The sequence below is a fragment of the Perna viridis genome, chromosome 2, assembly GCF_037379345.1.
Source record: "Perna viridis isolate PV_CMFRI_1.1 ecotype Kerala chromosome 2, ASM3737934v1, whole genome shotgun sequence".
In the NCBI taxonomy this organism is placed as follows: domain Eukaryota; kingdom Metazoa; phylum Mollusca; class Bivalvia; order Mytilida; family Mytilidae; genus Perna; species Perna viridis.
In genome coordinates, this window is record NC_142446.1 from 16603307 (window position 1) to 16619219 (window position 15913).

A 15913-nucleotide genomic window follows, 5' to 3' on the forward strand; every position below is an offset into this window, starting at 1 on the left:
TGATTTTGTAATAGTTCATTATTAAAAGTGGGAGATTCTAAATTGTCCTCCTCCAGACAAGTTACAGTTAACAAGTATGTCTACCAAACATGAAATTCCTACTTGACCTGTACCTCATCCTTATTAAAAGTTCATATACTAAAATATTTGATATTCATTTGGTTTACTGAAGGGTAGCAACAAAATTATGGAACTGATAAAATGTAGGCAGTATTCAAAAGGAATAAGTGATAAGAAATACAGTCAACACACCTGTTGATAGACAGACACAAAATGCAAACAATACCAGTAAAAAGAATAAGTTTCGAGCTCTGTGTTTACAAATCAAGTGTTGTACACTGTATAGTTACCTGTTGATTATATCAGTAACAGTCCTCTCTGAATACCATTTATCACATACTAAATTAATGAGGACAGAGATTTCTTTTACTAATACATCATTTTCTTTATTATAAGGATTTACTATCTCTTCAGGAAGCCAAGTAACTCTGTCAAAGAATACGATAACATCAATAAAACATACTAACACTCGAAACAAAATTATCAAACTGATAGAAATAGTTTAGAAGACTGTTATTCATTAAAAAAGTCCAAACAATATGATCTTAATTTGTCCAATTCTTTGACATGCTGTAGTAGATGTCAGAACCAAAACAGAGTAGTAATATCTAATCAAGATGTCTATGGTAGTAAGTGGTGAATTCAATTAATTGCTACCTAACACCTAGTTAAAAACAGCTATGCCATGTACCCATGATATACCTGTTCCCACCTGGAAGCAAACTGAACAAATGCAAATTCCTCATGAAATGAAAATAAAATGCTACATATGGTGCAGAATTCAAACCCTAAACAGTTGGGGCAATTCATAATTGATACAGCTTCAAATTTTTATTATGATAAGACATTGACCACTGTGTGTAACCCCTAGTACAGGTTTTACTGTTTCCATGCAGGGATAACACAGGTTTTTGTTAATTATGTTCACTTCCTAAGAAAAGACAGGGTTGTATAAGTAAATTACTATGAAATGGAATGATTTTTTCCGTCTCAAGAGGTATAAGTACAACAATTTTTCAATTTTTTTTTTGTCTCATTTTTTGTTCTTTCTTTTAAAGATAGGTTTGTCAGAAACCTTTGAACTGTATCAAGCATTCCTATAGTCATCACTTAGACTGTAGAAATCTCAGATTACCCCTAAATGTTCTCATGTCTGCAAGAGTAATCAAGGGAACCAAGGTTATAGCGGTAATCAAAAGAATGTAATCCAGGGACAAAGACCAGACAGGAAGGTGAATATTCACAAAAAAACAAAAAAAAAAAAAAAAAATACGGACCTTAAGGTCATCATAACTAACTACTCAGTAAAGTTTGACACACATCAAATATGGGGTGCTCAAGATATATATTGAAACACGTAAAAAAAACACCTTTTCTTAGAGAGCTTACTTTTAATATCTTAACTCCAGAAAGAAAACTTAAAATTTCACCAAAAAATATACATGTATAGACCTTCAAACAACTACAACAGACAACTGTGTAAAGTTTGAAGGAAATTCAATCAGTCTTTTTTTTTTATAGATATGGTGCCATATGTAAAATCTTGACCCTTTCTCCTTTTTTGATAAAGTCCCATAACTCTGAATCCAAAAAAATATGAATTTTCCCCAAAAAGTACACCATTAGATATCATTGAAAATAACTGTATAAAGTTTGAAGTATATTGGCTTCTCAAGATGTTAATTATTGACAGATGGACAGACAGTTGTATACCAAAATATGAACAGTAAAAAGGATGTCCTAAATAAACATCAAATCATTTAGAAACACTGTACTACATCTGGTATTTTTTCTTATAAATACTGGTAATTCTACATTCTGTCCACTCCTATAAGTATTGTGGATTCCTGTTCATTGCATAGCCTATTTGTCAGAAAACCTGTAAATATGCAATCAACAAAATTATAATTTCAAGAGAAAATACCTAATATTTTCTATGTTTAATATGGACATATTCTTTTATTATGTCATAGTGTCTAGTCAAAAGGAAGACAAAAATATTATTTATAAAATTGAGGAATTTCACTAATGATGTATGGTTCATTTTTGAGTAAAATTGAAATACATTTATGTATTTAAGTGAAATTTTCTAATTTTTGGTCTTATGCAAATAAAAGGAATTTTTTACATGAATAAGATGGGAAATGTTTTTGCTCTTTGAGTTTCTATGCAATTAACAGGTATGTGAATAAGTGGAATCCACTATATTCACCATTAAAAAAATGATCTGTTTTAATGTTCCTAGTATAGCAATTATGATAACAGATAAACAAGAGGCTCTCAAGAGCCTGAATCGCTCACCTGGTTAAATAGCTTGGAAAAGTTGAATATATGCAAAACCTAAATAAGGTCAAACACATAAGACCAAATTTGCACGGATGATTTGTCATGATTTTGAACATTTAAACATTAAGCATGATTCTACTTACCAGTAAAGGCAAGAACAACCAAAAAGGTAAAATTAGCAAAATAAAGGCAATAACTCCAAAATTAGTCAATCCATTATCTTGACATTTTCAGGGAAAATACATCTCTTTGAGCAAAAGAGCCTTAGATGTCTAAGACCTTCTATATGTTATGGTTTTTGAGATACAAACAAAATTATAGGGTAATACCCCTTTGTTGTATTTTTAGTAACAATAATCATGTTTTTTTTTTTTGGGGGGGGGAGGGACTATAATGGATACAAATCTGGGAGTAGACATGCCAAAGATAATTGTCACCAAGTTTTATCAAATGCTGTTCAGAGGTTTCAGAGGAGAAGATTTTTAAAAAAAAGTAAAGGACGGACAACAGACACCATGTGATGAGAAAAGCTCACATGGCCTTCCAGGCCAGGTGAGCTAAAAAGTTGTTCCTGGTCTAATTTGATTTTAATGTCCTGGTATAAAATGTTTATAGGAAAAGGAGAAAGAAAGGGAAATGTGATCAAAGAAAACTGGAAATGACAAAATGAATAACTTTACATTTAACACAGCATATTGAAATCTTATAGCTATAATGATCTAATCAAAATTCATGATACTTATCTTCAGAGCTCCAAATCAATAACAAAATTAATAATAGTACATGCAATACATCTAGCCATATCTAATAAGCAGTTGAATATCTGATATTTATTACTCTAGTCTGATGTGCATTGAAACATATAATAACCGAGATACAAGATTTATTACATAAATCAAGAAAATTCTATATATTACACACAGTCTTACATAATATATCATTTGAGTTTTACACCTGTATCTATGGGAAAATTGATTTAATAAATAGAAACAATTACAAATGATACAATCATTGTACAATACTCAAATGAAAACACTCACAACCATACTCAATTAGATACAGAACACCAGCACAGTTCTTAAGGGGACACAATCTTAGCACAATTTTTAAGTAGGCAGTCAGCCCTCAAGTGGAAACAAACATCACAGTACTCAAATGGATACAATACCAATACAGCACTTAGGCAGATACTGTCATAACAGTGCTCAAGTTGGTACAGCCACAATAGTACTCAAGTGGATATATGTCAGAAAAGTACTCAGGTCGATACAGTCACCATAGTACTCCAGTGGACGCAATGCCAGCACAGTACTCGATTAGACAAGCACCCAAGCACAGTACATTTTGTACTCAAGTTGAAACAAACTTGGCACAGTAATCAGGTTGATCCAATCACAATACCCTAATGGACATCATTCAATAAATGGACACAATTCCAGCACAATACTCAAGTGGACACAACCTCGAAGCATTACACAAGTGAACATAATGCCAGCACAGTACTCAAGTGGACATAATCAGAGCAAAGTACTCGAGAGGACACAATTCCAGCACAACACTAAAGTGGACACAATTTCAACACATTTCTCAAGTGGACAAAATCCCAGCATAGTACTCAAGTAAACACAATGTCAGAATAGTACTCAAGTGGGCAGTCAGAACTGCACTCAAGTGGATACAATCAGCAGTTCTCAAGATGATACAATCCCAGCACTGTAATCAAGACGACACAATCTCAGCACAGACTGGGCAGTCAGCACTGCACTCAAGTGGATTTAATTAGCACAGTACTAAATTGGACAGTCACAACACAGCACCCAAATGATTCAGTTAGCACAGTACTCAAGTGGGCACAATCAAGTGGATTGCCCATTTATAAATCACTATTAATGATTGATTATACCCTACTTCATCATGTTTCCTATGTATCTAAATCTATTTGAAAACAACCATCTTCATCTAACAATCAAAAATGTGAAGGTCATAACAATGGACATAAAATTAACTCTCACCAATTTTTATTGCATTATAACAGTCAAATGATTCAAGTTTTACCTTTGACATACTGACCTTTCAGCTCTGTTGTAATCCAAAATTATTTGCTTTGAGAATTGTCCAGTCATCAATGCTACATGTTTAATCTACAAAGCATGCCTTGGTTATAAAGATCGTCAAAATGAATACATCAATAGTTAATGTAATAGATATGACAAAGCATTCTAATTTATAACATACGATTTTCTTATTAAGTGATCTGTGAAATGTAGTTTTATTATTAAAGTTCGGTACTTTTTTCATTTGTTATAAATTTTTCATAGATCTAAAAAGCAACACACACTTAATTATTGAGTTCAATAAAAATTTTAATAGTTTACTTCTGTGCAATCAATTAAAATGATCCGATTATGCAACATTTGAGCAGTCAAAAAGTCTTTTTCATCTCAATAGTGAATTAAAAAAAAGAGCAGATTTATTCCTTATGAATGATTAATTTCTACTGGATAAAAAATGATTATATAAAGCTTCACTGAGCACAGCATGATACAACAACACCCGATTTCACTCACACTTAAACAGTTCATTATGGATACAACAACTGGTTAGGATACAAAAATTGCACAATATTTTCAAATTCAATATAAATAAAAAGTTCTGCTTTTGGGGTGCTTATAACCCACACTGTCAAAAATGGTCAATGATTGAGAAAATTTGCTAGCATACTACTGAAAACTCTTGTAAAAGAAGCAGAGTTTACAAAAATAATCATTCAAATCATATGAAATTTTTTCAAAATACAGTCTTTCAAAAAATGACATTTTTAGCCCCTTTGACCCCTTGTTACTCAAAACTGTGAGAAATGTCCCCAACCTGATTGAAAAATAAAGGTTGGGATATCCAAGAGGAATCCAGTGAATTTTTTCCCCCAAAATTAGAACTGAAACAAAAAGCAAAGTACTCCTGTACTGAATCAATTTATGTCGATCTTTTGAATTTTATTCCCCAAATAACCCTCAAATTGCAAAAAATAGAGGGTAAAAAGGAAAGTATGGGGAATGAATCAAAAGTATCTAAACACAAGCTTATTGCTGTAAATGGTTAATATTGAATTCTTAGATTTATTTTTGAATTTACCATTCTGATTACAAAGAACATTACGTAACACACCAAATTCATTATACATCGTAGCAGTACACCAGTTTTCATGATATTCAGGTTCAGTATCAGTTTACATGGAACACCTAGATGAATGAATACAAAACTCTCCGACATACATGCGTAATTGAACTACAAACTACTAGTTGGCCTTTCCCAATTTCTAAATTTTCAAATTAATTTATCAACCTCCATGTCGAAACTATTTATCAAATCATTCAAACTTAAGCAACAATCATTGAAATGAATCATGTCCTTAGATAAATGTCCCTCTCAGCTAGCTACATTCTTCAGTTGATAAGCTTTATACATGAAGCTTAAGTGCTACATTATCGCATAGACACCTATGTGTCATTCATAGTGCTTAGTTTCTTAGGCACCTAGTTCCAGACAAACATACATAAAACCAAAGACTTAGAATATAATTTCAACAATAATATCTGGTACAGAAAACACTAGTCGTGCACTTTTAAAGCCCTGGTGCACATGCAGCTCTATTATCTTTACAAGTGGCCAAAAAAGCCAAACAGAATGATAATTACAAGAAGCAATATAACCAGACCACAGACTGGCACAATTCCCGCGAAATGGATTATCGAAATTTTTATGTCATTGTCTAAGCCAAGTTTCATTTATATTTGTCATGTCCAGGCTTCCGATGTCACAAGGCAGTAACCGCAATAAAAATACATGATACAGTGAGTGATACATCAGGATGGTTTCAGGATTATGCTACCCTCTTGTAAAAAAATTGCCAAAAATGAGTGGCAACCCCTTCTTAAGTCACCAATATTGTTAGGGACTTCTTTCACTTGTAATTTCAGTACTTTACATTCTCATATGATTTGCATAATTATATATTTATACTACATATTATGCTGCAGATCTGTGCTGTGTTTACCACCATAGCGTCATAGTTCTAGCTTCATATGAGATAAAAATGTCAATGGTCAATATCATAAGCAACCCAAAGATTGCTAAAATGTACCTCTTTTAAAAATATCTTCCACATGCTATGTGTGTTTTGTGCTTGTATAAGAACAGAAAGTTTACATTTAAAGATGAAATGATTGGTTAGATAGCATTGAATTGATGTGATATTACCCAGTTTCCAATTCAAACACAAGGGTTCATTACAATTGACTATATAGGTCATACATACATTATCAGGACTCTAATATCTATATACACCCATTGCCACTTGTTCAATCTGGTTCCAGGTAACCAGTTGTTTTCATTGAAAACATTAGGGTCATCACAGTTATAGAGTACACAATCATATCAACGGAGCCAAGATTCTAGCGGAAGCCACTTGGTTTTAGGGCATATCACATTCGTGCCATTTGTTGATGTTGAAAGTAAGCCAAAATCAGTGGCAGAGAATATTCTGACGACTTTGAAGACTTCAGTCTTTGATTTATATAAGTTTCTTGATCGCATCTATTGCCCTCTTCTTGGAGATATTTAGATTAATAAATAGGCAACTTAAATAATATATATATATATATCGACAGTGAATGACTGGTTATATAGAAATAAAGGGCATCGTCCTTTTGTGGCAATTGGATAAAACATCACATTTAAATTGCACAAAAAAAAAATTCTGTGCCATCCTTTTCCGCCAGAAAAACCTTTTGGGCCAGATACAAATAAGGAAATTAAATATTGAAAAGGTAAAAAAGTAAAGTATAATACAAGGAACGACATATGTGAAGCTGAGAAGTACTAGTGCACCAGCTGTTCATATGAGAAAAGATGCTGAGAAGGGAGCTTTCCTCATTGAAATACATGTGGAGAACTCACTAGGCGACAATTTGTGATAGAAAATAAATTTAGATATAAATTTCAGCCGTTGATGAAGTGAAAATGACCTAAAATCTGCATGCTATACAGAAATAACTTTTTTTAAATGAACATTAACTCCGCCAGGGAATCCTGCGGTCCCAAGCCTATATTTTTGTGTAGTGTTCAGAAATAGAAGGGAAGTTCCAGTGATAGACCAGTGACATAACGTATTTTGATCCTGAAGGATCAAAAACCCAAATAAATAGGGCATTAATGGAACCACCACATTATAGTGATTTTAGTTACAAAGTTCTGTAACCTCAAAAAGATTTAATCTGATTTTCACAAATATGTTCTGAAGTTACAGTGTGACATGTTAAAAATTAGTTACAATGTCCTATATCTCAAAAAGTGTTAATCTTATTTTCACAAAAATGTATACATACCTTTTGACCATCATAACAAACAACCGTTATAAGTTTCAGAATTTGGATAAGTTGTCTCAAGTTACGGTGCCACATGTGAAAAAAACAGTCGCTTTCTTACAAAAACTCAATAACTTGAAAATAAAATATTGAATCATCATCAAAAAGTATACAGATCTTAATATTAATATAACTATCAGGTGTGTAAAGTTTTAAGCAATAATCATAAATAGCTTTTGAGATACGGCGCATCATGTTAAAAAAAAACACCCTCTTTAGTTACAAAGTCCTGTTACTCGAAAAGTTTCATCTAATTTTCACAAATAAGTATATATTTCATTTGACTATCATAAGAAACAACTATCACGAGTTTCAAGATATTTGTTCTCAAGTTACTGTGCGATATGTTAATGACGGACACTGAACATTTGTATACCGTAATACGTCCCGTCAATTTTTTCATAGGTGTATAAAAATTGTTGGAAGCCTTTTTGATTTATTGTGCATAATCCTGAAAACACCCCACATTTCAATTAGTAAAATTCAATAACTCAAAAGTGAAAATTTGACTTCTTCAAAATATCAGAGGGAGTTTTCAGCAACATATACATACACTTTTTCAATGTTTCTTTCTTATTGGAAAAAGCCTTTTATCAATCAATACTACTGATCCAACTTCACACATATTCACAGATTTTGTTCCATCACACCTTTTTCTCAAATATTTAAACCCATCCAAAATTTTCATTTATATTCAAAAACTATATTAACAGATTATTATCCTACACTGTAATTATACTTGAATAAGAGCAATTTCAGCTGAAAATAATTTCTTTAATGAACATAAGATTTTCAAAAACTACACACTTTCATCATTTAGAATTTTCCCATCAATTTTACTTGGTATACATCACTGCTCACTTCCTGTTTATCAATAGTAAAGTATTAATGATAGGATGGAGAACTTGACTAATAAGCATGTTAAATGGAACATGCTTAACACATTAAATGCTTCTTGACTCATTACTGCAAGAACTAAATTCTCAAAATGCAAATGTATAGGAGAGTTCTTCATGATGTCATCATATGTGATATGGTTTTGGTTGGCAAAAAATACATTGAGTGGCATGGGGCATCAACTTTAAATCATCATACTTTTTTTCATTTTTTAAGGTAATTAAAAAAATCTTTTGGTTCCATACACTTCCAATAAATCTATTTTTCATTATGGAATTTTTAAATAAATATTCAGTAATTAGACTATATGAGCATAAATTTTTAAAATAATTTTATATGAAAATGGAGGTTTACATATAAACTATAAATATCATTTCAAATTTATTTTTCAAGTAAAAGAGATATAAATTCCCATACAAAATATGAATTATTTTATCAAAATGAAACATTTTACAGAACCAAAATTGGATATAAAATAACAAAGTTATAAAGTTTTGAAAAATGGGATTCTAATCATGAAATTGTCAATTGCTTATGTAGTTTATTTGCCAACCAATTTGACTCTTAATGATATGCAAATTAGTAAATATGACATCACTAATGAGACTGACTAACTCTCCTACTAAATACCTTTCAAGGCTAAAAAGGAGTCCATCACATCTTCAGTTGATTTGAAAACTACATATTAATTCTATTTGCCGAAATAATAGAATATCATTGCGCTCAACAAGCATATTTGCTGGTTATAACAGAAGTATTGATTGATATAAAAAAGAAATTACCTTAGGACTATATTTTTGTGTAGTGTTCAGAAATAATAGGGAAGTTCCTGTGACAGAAATAGACCTCCAAATAATCCAGGGACAAAGACCAGACATGGAAACAGACATACACAACAAAGAACATAAAGTAACTAAAATCATACATACAAAGTAACAAAAGCAAAGTTATGAAAATGCCAAGTAGTGTCAGCTACAAAGTGTATACATTGTGATAAATCATGTTAACTTTTTTGTGAAATAACTTGAATTTTGAAAGTATTACTTCGACAAACACGAAATTTCATGTAAGTTATCGTAACTTACCATAAAAAACTAGCTTTTGACGAGATATTAAGTCAATAAGTCAAGTTAATTCAAGAAAAAGTCCACATAATATATCGCAATTCACATGTTTTGTGGTTGACACTACTTTAACTTCTCAGATTGCGATAGTTTATGTCGATATATATCATAACTTTTAGGACAAGTTGAGATAATATATCACAATTTGTTATGATATTTAGCACATAAAGTCGTTGTATTAGTATAAAGTTGTTATAATTTATCGTGAAAATATTTAATGTCAAAGGCACAAGTTGTCGTCGGTTCTCTTAAAGTCGCCAGTATTCATGTAATTATATAGAACGGTCGACACATAATTATCTTAACTATTGCGAAAAATTATTGTGACTTTTTGAGATAAAATTGTCATTTATATTGACAAAATACCCAAATTATCACGACTTTTCGAGATAATTTTTAGCGACTTTTATTTATCACGATGACAGAAATAGACTTCCGTAAAAACCCCAAATAATAGTGGCAGCATTCCACTATGTATAAAAATGCTTTTTCAAAGATTCTATTTAATTTATGTGAGCATATTTGAGTTATCGTACAACACATGCAGGACAGATGAATGGACAAGTGAACATCAATATGCCCTTACTTTTAGATGTGGGGGTATTAAAGAACTGTCAAAATTTAATGTGAAAAAGATCTCCTACACCAATATAGACCACACCTTTTTCAACCCTTTGGGCCCTTTTTCGCAGACAGCTTTAAATAGCAAACTTCTTCTGGCAGACAGTAATAATATATCAAACTTTCAAGATATTCAGTATAATTTAATTAAAGTTATCTGACAATGAATGAACTGATTTTCAATGTAATTAAGTATATCTTCCAAAAATATTATTTTATGAGAAATAGGAAATAAGAGTAACAACAAAATTACCGAACACTGTAGTCCCATTCATAATCAAATCCATAATAAGATTGCAAAAAAGATATTACACCACTGGAGAAGCTGGTACCGCTATGATCCTGTCTTGGTACAGGCATCTCAAATGAAATGGTGGATTAAATCTAGGTTTCACAGCACACTAAATCTCCCTCTTCCATTGTGTCATGAATATACCAGTGGTAATTAAAAAGCATTTTTATGATATTGTCTTAATCGGTAAATTGGCCGTCACATCAGCACAAAGATCAATTTACAAAAAACCATAATTACTCATTATTTCAAAAGAAACTGAGTAATACTATACCGGTAATACTTTCCAAAGAACAATTTACAAAAAACGATCATTACTCATTATTTTAAAAGAAACTGAGTAATACTATACCAGTAATACTTTTCAATCAAATACAATGTATAAGAATTTATATCTGTTTGAAACAGACAATTATAACTCTTTGCTTTAACCTTACCTCCATTTTTTTTCCATTCAAATTAAGATTTTTGGTTAATGCATTACTTAAGATGAAATGCTTTGATTAAGACGAAAGGCAAATGAAAGCCTGATTTCGCAACTGGGAAATATCTTGTCTGCGGAAACACAAAAAGGAATGAATTATGGCGTTATTTTGTTGTTAAAAGATAGATCCTTTAGTTTAAAAAAAAACTGTCTGAATATGCTTAAAATATTACAGATATAATTTATTTAGAAACTTTTTTCTAATTTACATACAATTTTTTTTATATACATATACAATATAGGTACATTGTCGAAAATTATTGAAGACATGTGATGAGGTGACAGAACAAGCTATTTCCCCCGTTCCAAGCCGAATACACATCTTCAATAATTTTCAACAATGTACCTATATTGTTTTTATCCTGCTATATTAATAGTTTTGTGCGTGTGACATTTTAAAAATAAAATTTTAAAATGCATATCCCCTCAGGAGCCCCGATTGTTAAACCCAAAGAAAAAAATTAATACGCATGGCGCATGACTCAGTAAACATTGAAATTCAATCTGCACCATATAATACATCAAAGCTGTTTGAAGAAAATAAGCAGTGTATCAAAATTTATTTATTCCAAGAGACAAATAAGTAAAATGAACAATAAATACAAATATTTTGAATGTTGTAAAGTTGATATTAAGAACATTGAAGTTTTGAATTTCGCGAGGAAGGTGGAAGCTGACTTGTTTCTGTTTGGTATATGGCAGTAGAGTTCAGGGGTGAAATTTGTGCACTAGATTTGAAATATTTGAGATTTTTGAAGAAGAGGAGGCAGTTGTATGGGCAGATCTATAATGTAGTGTTCCTCTGATTCATTGTCTTGGGGTTTAGGCAGTAATAAATCCAAGACCATAACAGTTTCCTGGTCATTTGTCTCTTCAAGAGTTTTATCATATTGTTATGCTTCAATTTCTTCAAGTGGGGACCAGTTTATGTTAAATTGTGACGGACACTCTGGCTCTGAGTCCGACATGACTGAAATGACAGGGGAAGTGGTCTGCAAACTGATAATGAATCAAATGTGAACGAGATTTGGGATTTGCCATATATATGACGGTGAAAAAAATACAAACAAAATCATTATTTGGTTTACATAAAATCTTTTATTTCAATCAGGTGAAAACAAAATAAAACAGCAAAAAAAAAAAAGATTAACCGGATACACAATCGCAATTTGTTTATATTGTATCTATGGTGGCGGCCATGATTAATTTACGCATACCAGAAAAAAGTAGTTCCACCGATCATGTGAGTGGGAGGAGCCAGAAAGTCGATAACCTGCTAATGTACGGATACAGCAAAAAAATAACCGTATACCTTTATTCGTTTAACAAATAACCTCATAGTAGGATAAATGTAAATTTATGAATTATAAATAACAATTATATAATTTATAATTTTTTAAGATATCTGCTTTAAAACTGAATAAACCCCAAATGCTTAGGCCAATTCAACCAAAACTTACAATGATGCAGACAAGAATGTTAAAAATACCTTTTCTAACTAACATTTATAACTGATCTTTTATTGTAAAAAAAACAAGGTAATAGTAGTCTTATTTTTACATGTAAATATGAATGATGGAAAGCAACAATACAGATATAGCCATATATCCTCTGAAGCTGCAGTATTTGAGTAATACAAACAGCAACAATTCATTCTAGGATGATGGTTTTTTTTTCATTGCAATCCGAACAGTGGCTTTAGAGGAGATTCTTACAAAATAAAAGAACAGCGTTCCAATGTTCCACGCATAAAAAAAGTGAGGAAAACTTTAAATTCACTGAAATTTGCTAAGTCCAAGGCCATAACTTCCATAAAAATCATTCAACCGTAACCAAAGTCGTACTTAATCTGTAACTCTTCGTAATAAAGCTACATACAAAACACAAACTTATTTGGTAGGAGCATTACAAAAAAAGTGTGTAAAACACAGGAGGGCAGACGGACACCCAGATTTTCATGTCCCCTTGTGATGTGTCGTGGAGGACAAAAATAAAACCACAATAGATGATAACTACAATGCTGGCTAGTGATAGCTATTACTCACATGGCATTTTGGTCTGGGTGAGTGAAACTTTTAAAATCAATCTGCTGTGATTTTATACAAAACTCAATTAAATTTGATTTTATAATAAATAACTAATGTTATGTAATAATCGTTACAGAAGCATGAAGGCTATTTTATTCAAATGATTTTTTAATTATTGATTTCAATAAGCCACTGTATACATGTTATTCATTCCATCTTCAAAAAGATTGATAACATTACCTTTGACTTGAGTAATGACACAGGATGGAAGATAGATTCATATTGGTTAACCCATCTGTTTATTCTTTGAACCCATTCCTGTTGCTAAACAAGGAAAGAAGAACAACAGAGCTTAAAATTAACAATAATAGGCTTTCAAGGTCAAATCATGTTCAGTCATTTCACCATAACTACTTATTTTTTGCGGTCATATTAAAACTTAGTGTAGAAAGAAATAAGTGTAAGTACATGATGACAACAAAATCTTCAAACCAAACTTTGTAAAATATATTTGTTATGTGTGTAACAACATACCAGTTATGTTGACTAATGTAGTTTAATGCTAGGCTACTAAACGTTCTATAGGTTACAGAAATAAACAAATCAACCAGAAGTGTTGATGTTCTTAGTTATTTTCAAATGTTTGACAAGAAAGACAACTCTTCACTGGAGAATAGCTTTTGATAAAAAAAAACTTCACTAGTTTTAGTATCCTGCAGTCCTTTTCAAAAAAGTTTGTAAAAGTAAAATTAGTCGTAAGTTATGACACTACGATACCTTAATCCATTATGAAATCATAACTTACAATTTATTATACACTTTTGAATTATTTTGAAAAGGACTGCTGAGTTCCTATCTTACCACTATAGATCTTCTTAGTTTTAACTTTATCCCTCTTAGTATCCTAAATTCTTTCCTTACTACTTCAATCCTTCCTAGTTTGAACTTTATCATTGTAAGTACCATACCACATTAGTTTTTCCTTGTTTACACTTAACCACTGTTAGAATCCTGAGTTCTTACCATATCATTGAAATTCACAAACTCTACTTTTCTGTATCTCCCAGCTATATGGATAATTACAACTAAAACTACTGTACAGAGAGACCTAGGGAAGTTATTTACATCAGCTTCTCCATGGCTTAATTTATCCCTGATTCTAGGTCCACAAGGGTAGCAAAACAAATCCAGTAGTATATCCTAAAATGTGAAAATTTTATTTATTTGTAGCTTTTCAATTAAGGAAGGTGTAAATGATGAGTCACTTGGTCTTGTAAACATAGAATGTGAAGTGTGTAAAATTTTTATACAGTTCAAAGGGAAAATCTTGTGTTTTTACACTGCATAAGACATTGTTATAGTTAGTTACAAAAAAAGCTGCAACAGTTGTGACAAAATACCCCTCAACCATCAACATCATGGATGACTACAGAGACCCTGATGAGAAAACTTTGTAGGATTTATCTTCATCACATATACATGATCCTATCATACTTCAATTGATTCTACATGAGTTATGGCACTCACATATTTTTGTTCATGTGACACTTCCCAACTGCAGACACAATTTAATTTTGCATTATACTGCAATTATTTCCATGTGACAAATTTTACAACAGTTTTAATGCTCTATAACTAAATTAATTGAAATCTGAAATATTTATTTCCACATGCTTGCATGAAGTCAGGATTGTGACAATTATCCCTAAATCATTTCATGTTTGTGGCAACATGCTCTTATTTTAAGGATTTACCCACTTTGACCAGTTCTTAGCTATGACATGGATGGGATAAAGTGGCTGCTAGAAGGGGTTCATTATTATTATTGATTGTAAAAACTTACCATAACAGGATGACCTAGCTGATTGGGTAGTTTATTCTCATCTTCTCTCACAAACTGATCCAGTATCTACAGATATATAGTAACTGTATATAATTATAAAACTTTCATTTGTTCATAAAAGAAATCAATGTGAAAATCGTATTTGTTCATTCTTGTCAAAAGGATATTAACAGTATAAAAATTGTCATTAAAAGTGAACCAACAATGTAAAAGTGTAAGTCAAATGTAGCTACTGATCCTTAGCGATGTATAGTAAGCCCAAGTGGATAAAAATCAATATTTTGTAATATTAGAAAATAAATTTTTAATATAAAAAAAATCATTCTTTTAATATAACAAAATATATTTAGTGTCAGAAATTCATTTTGTTACATTAAAAATTAATTTTCTAATATAACAAATTCCTGATTTAGTTATATAATAAAATAACACATATTTTCTTATATTACAATTGAATTTGTAATATTGGAAAATGAATTTCTAATATTAAAAAATCATTTTGCAATGTTGAAAAATCAGTCATATTTTTTAATATTACAAAATAATTTTCAAATATTAAAAAATTATAATTTAATATAAAAAAAAATCGTTTTTTAATATTAGAAGTTCAATTTAATTTTTAATATAAAAAAAATGATTTTTTTTTTATATTAATAACAGGTTTGTGATATTTGAAATCAAATTTGTAATATAAAAAAATATATTTTAATATTAGGAAACATAATTTTTTTGATATTGCAAAATCATTTTTTTAATATCAGAAAGTATTCATTTTGTAATATTAAAAATATATTTTCTAATATTACAAATTCTGTATTTAGTAATATTTTAAAATATCACACATTTTGCAATATTA

General features: G+C 30.8%; 1 protein-coding gene across 5 annotated transcripts in view; it reads right to left on the minus strand.

The window, feature by feature from the left end:
- LOC148623836 (endoplasmic reticulum membrane-associated RNA degradation protein-like) overlaps nt 1–15913 on the minus strand; it is a 51690-nt gene that overhangs the window by 16305 nt on the left and 19472 nt on the right. For 3 of the 5 annotated variants that reach the window (XR_015919517.1, XR_015919518.1, XM_088566027.1), the window contains exons 10-14: nt 15058–15123; nt 14238–14414; nt 13455–13538; nt 4402–4487; nt 351–488 (exon numbers count right to left, since the gene is read on the minus strand). Coding sequence is in view for 2 of the 5 variants with exons in the window: in XM_088566027.1 (XP_088422153.1) it covers nt 351–488; nt 4402–4487; nt 13455–13538; nt 14238–14414; nt 15058–15123 (551 nt within the window). In the remaining 3 variants the exon portion in view is untranslated. The remainder of the gene's footprint in view (nt 1–350; nt 489–4401; nt 4488–13454; nt 13539–14237; nt 14415–15057; nt 15124–15913) is intronic. The other 2 variants (XR_015919519.1, XM_088566028.1) reach the window with 1 other exon arrangement.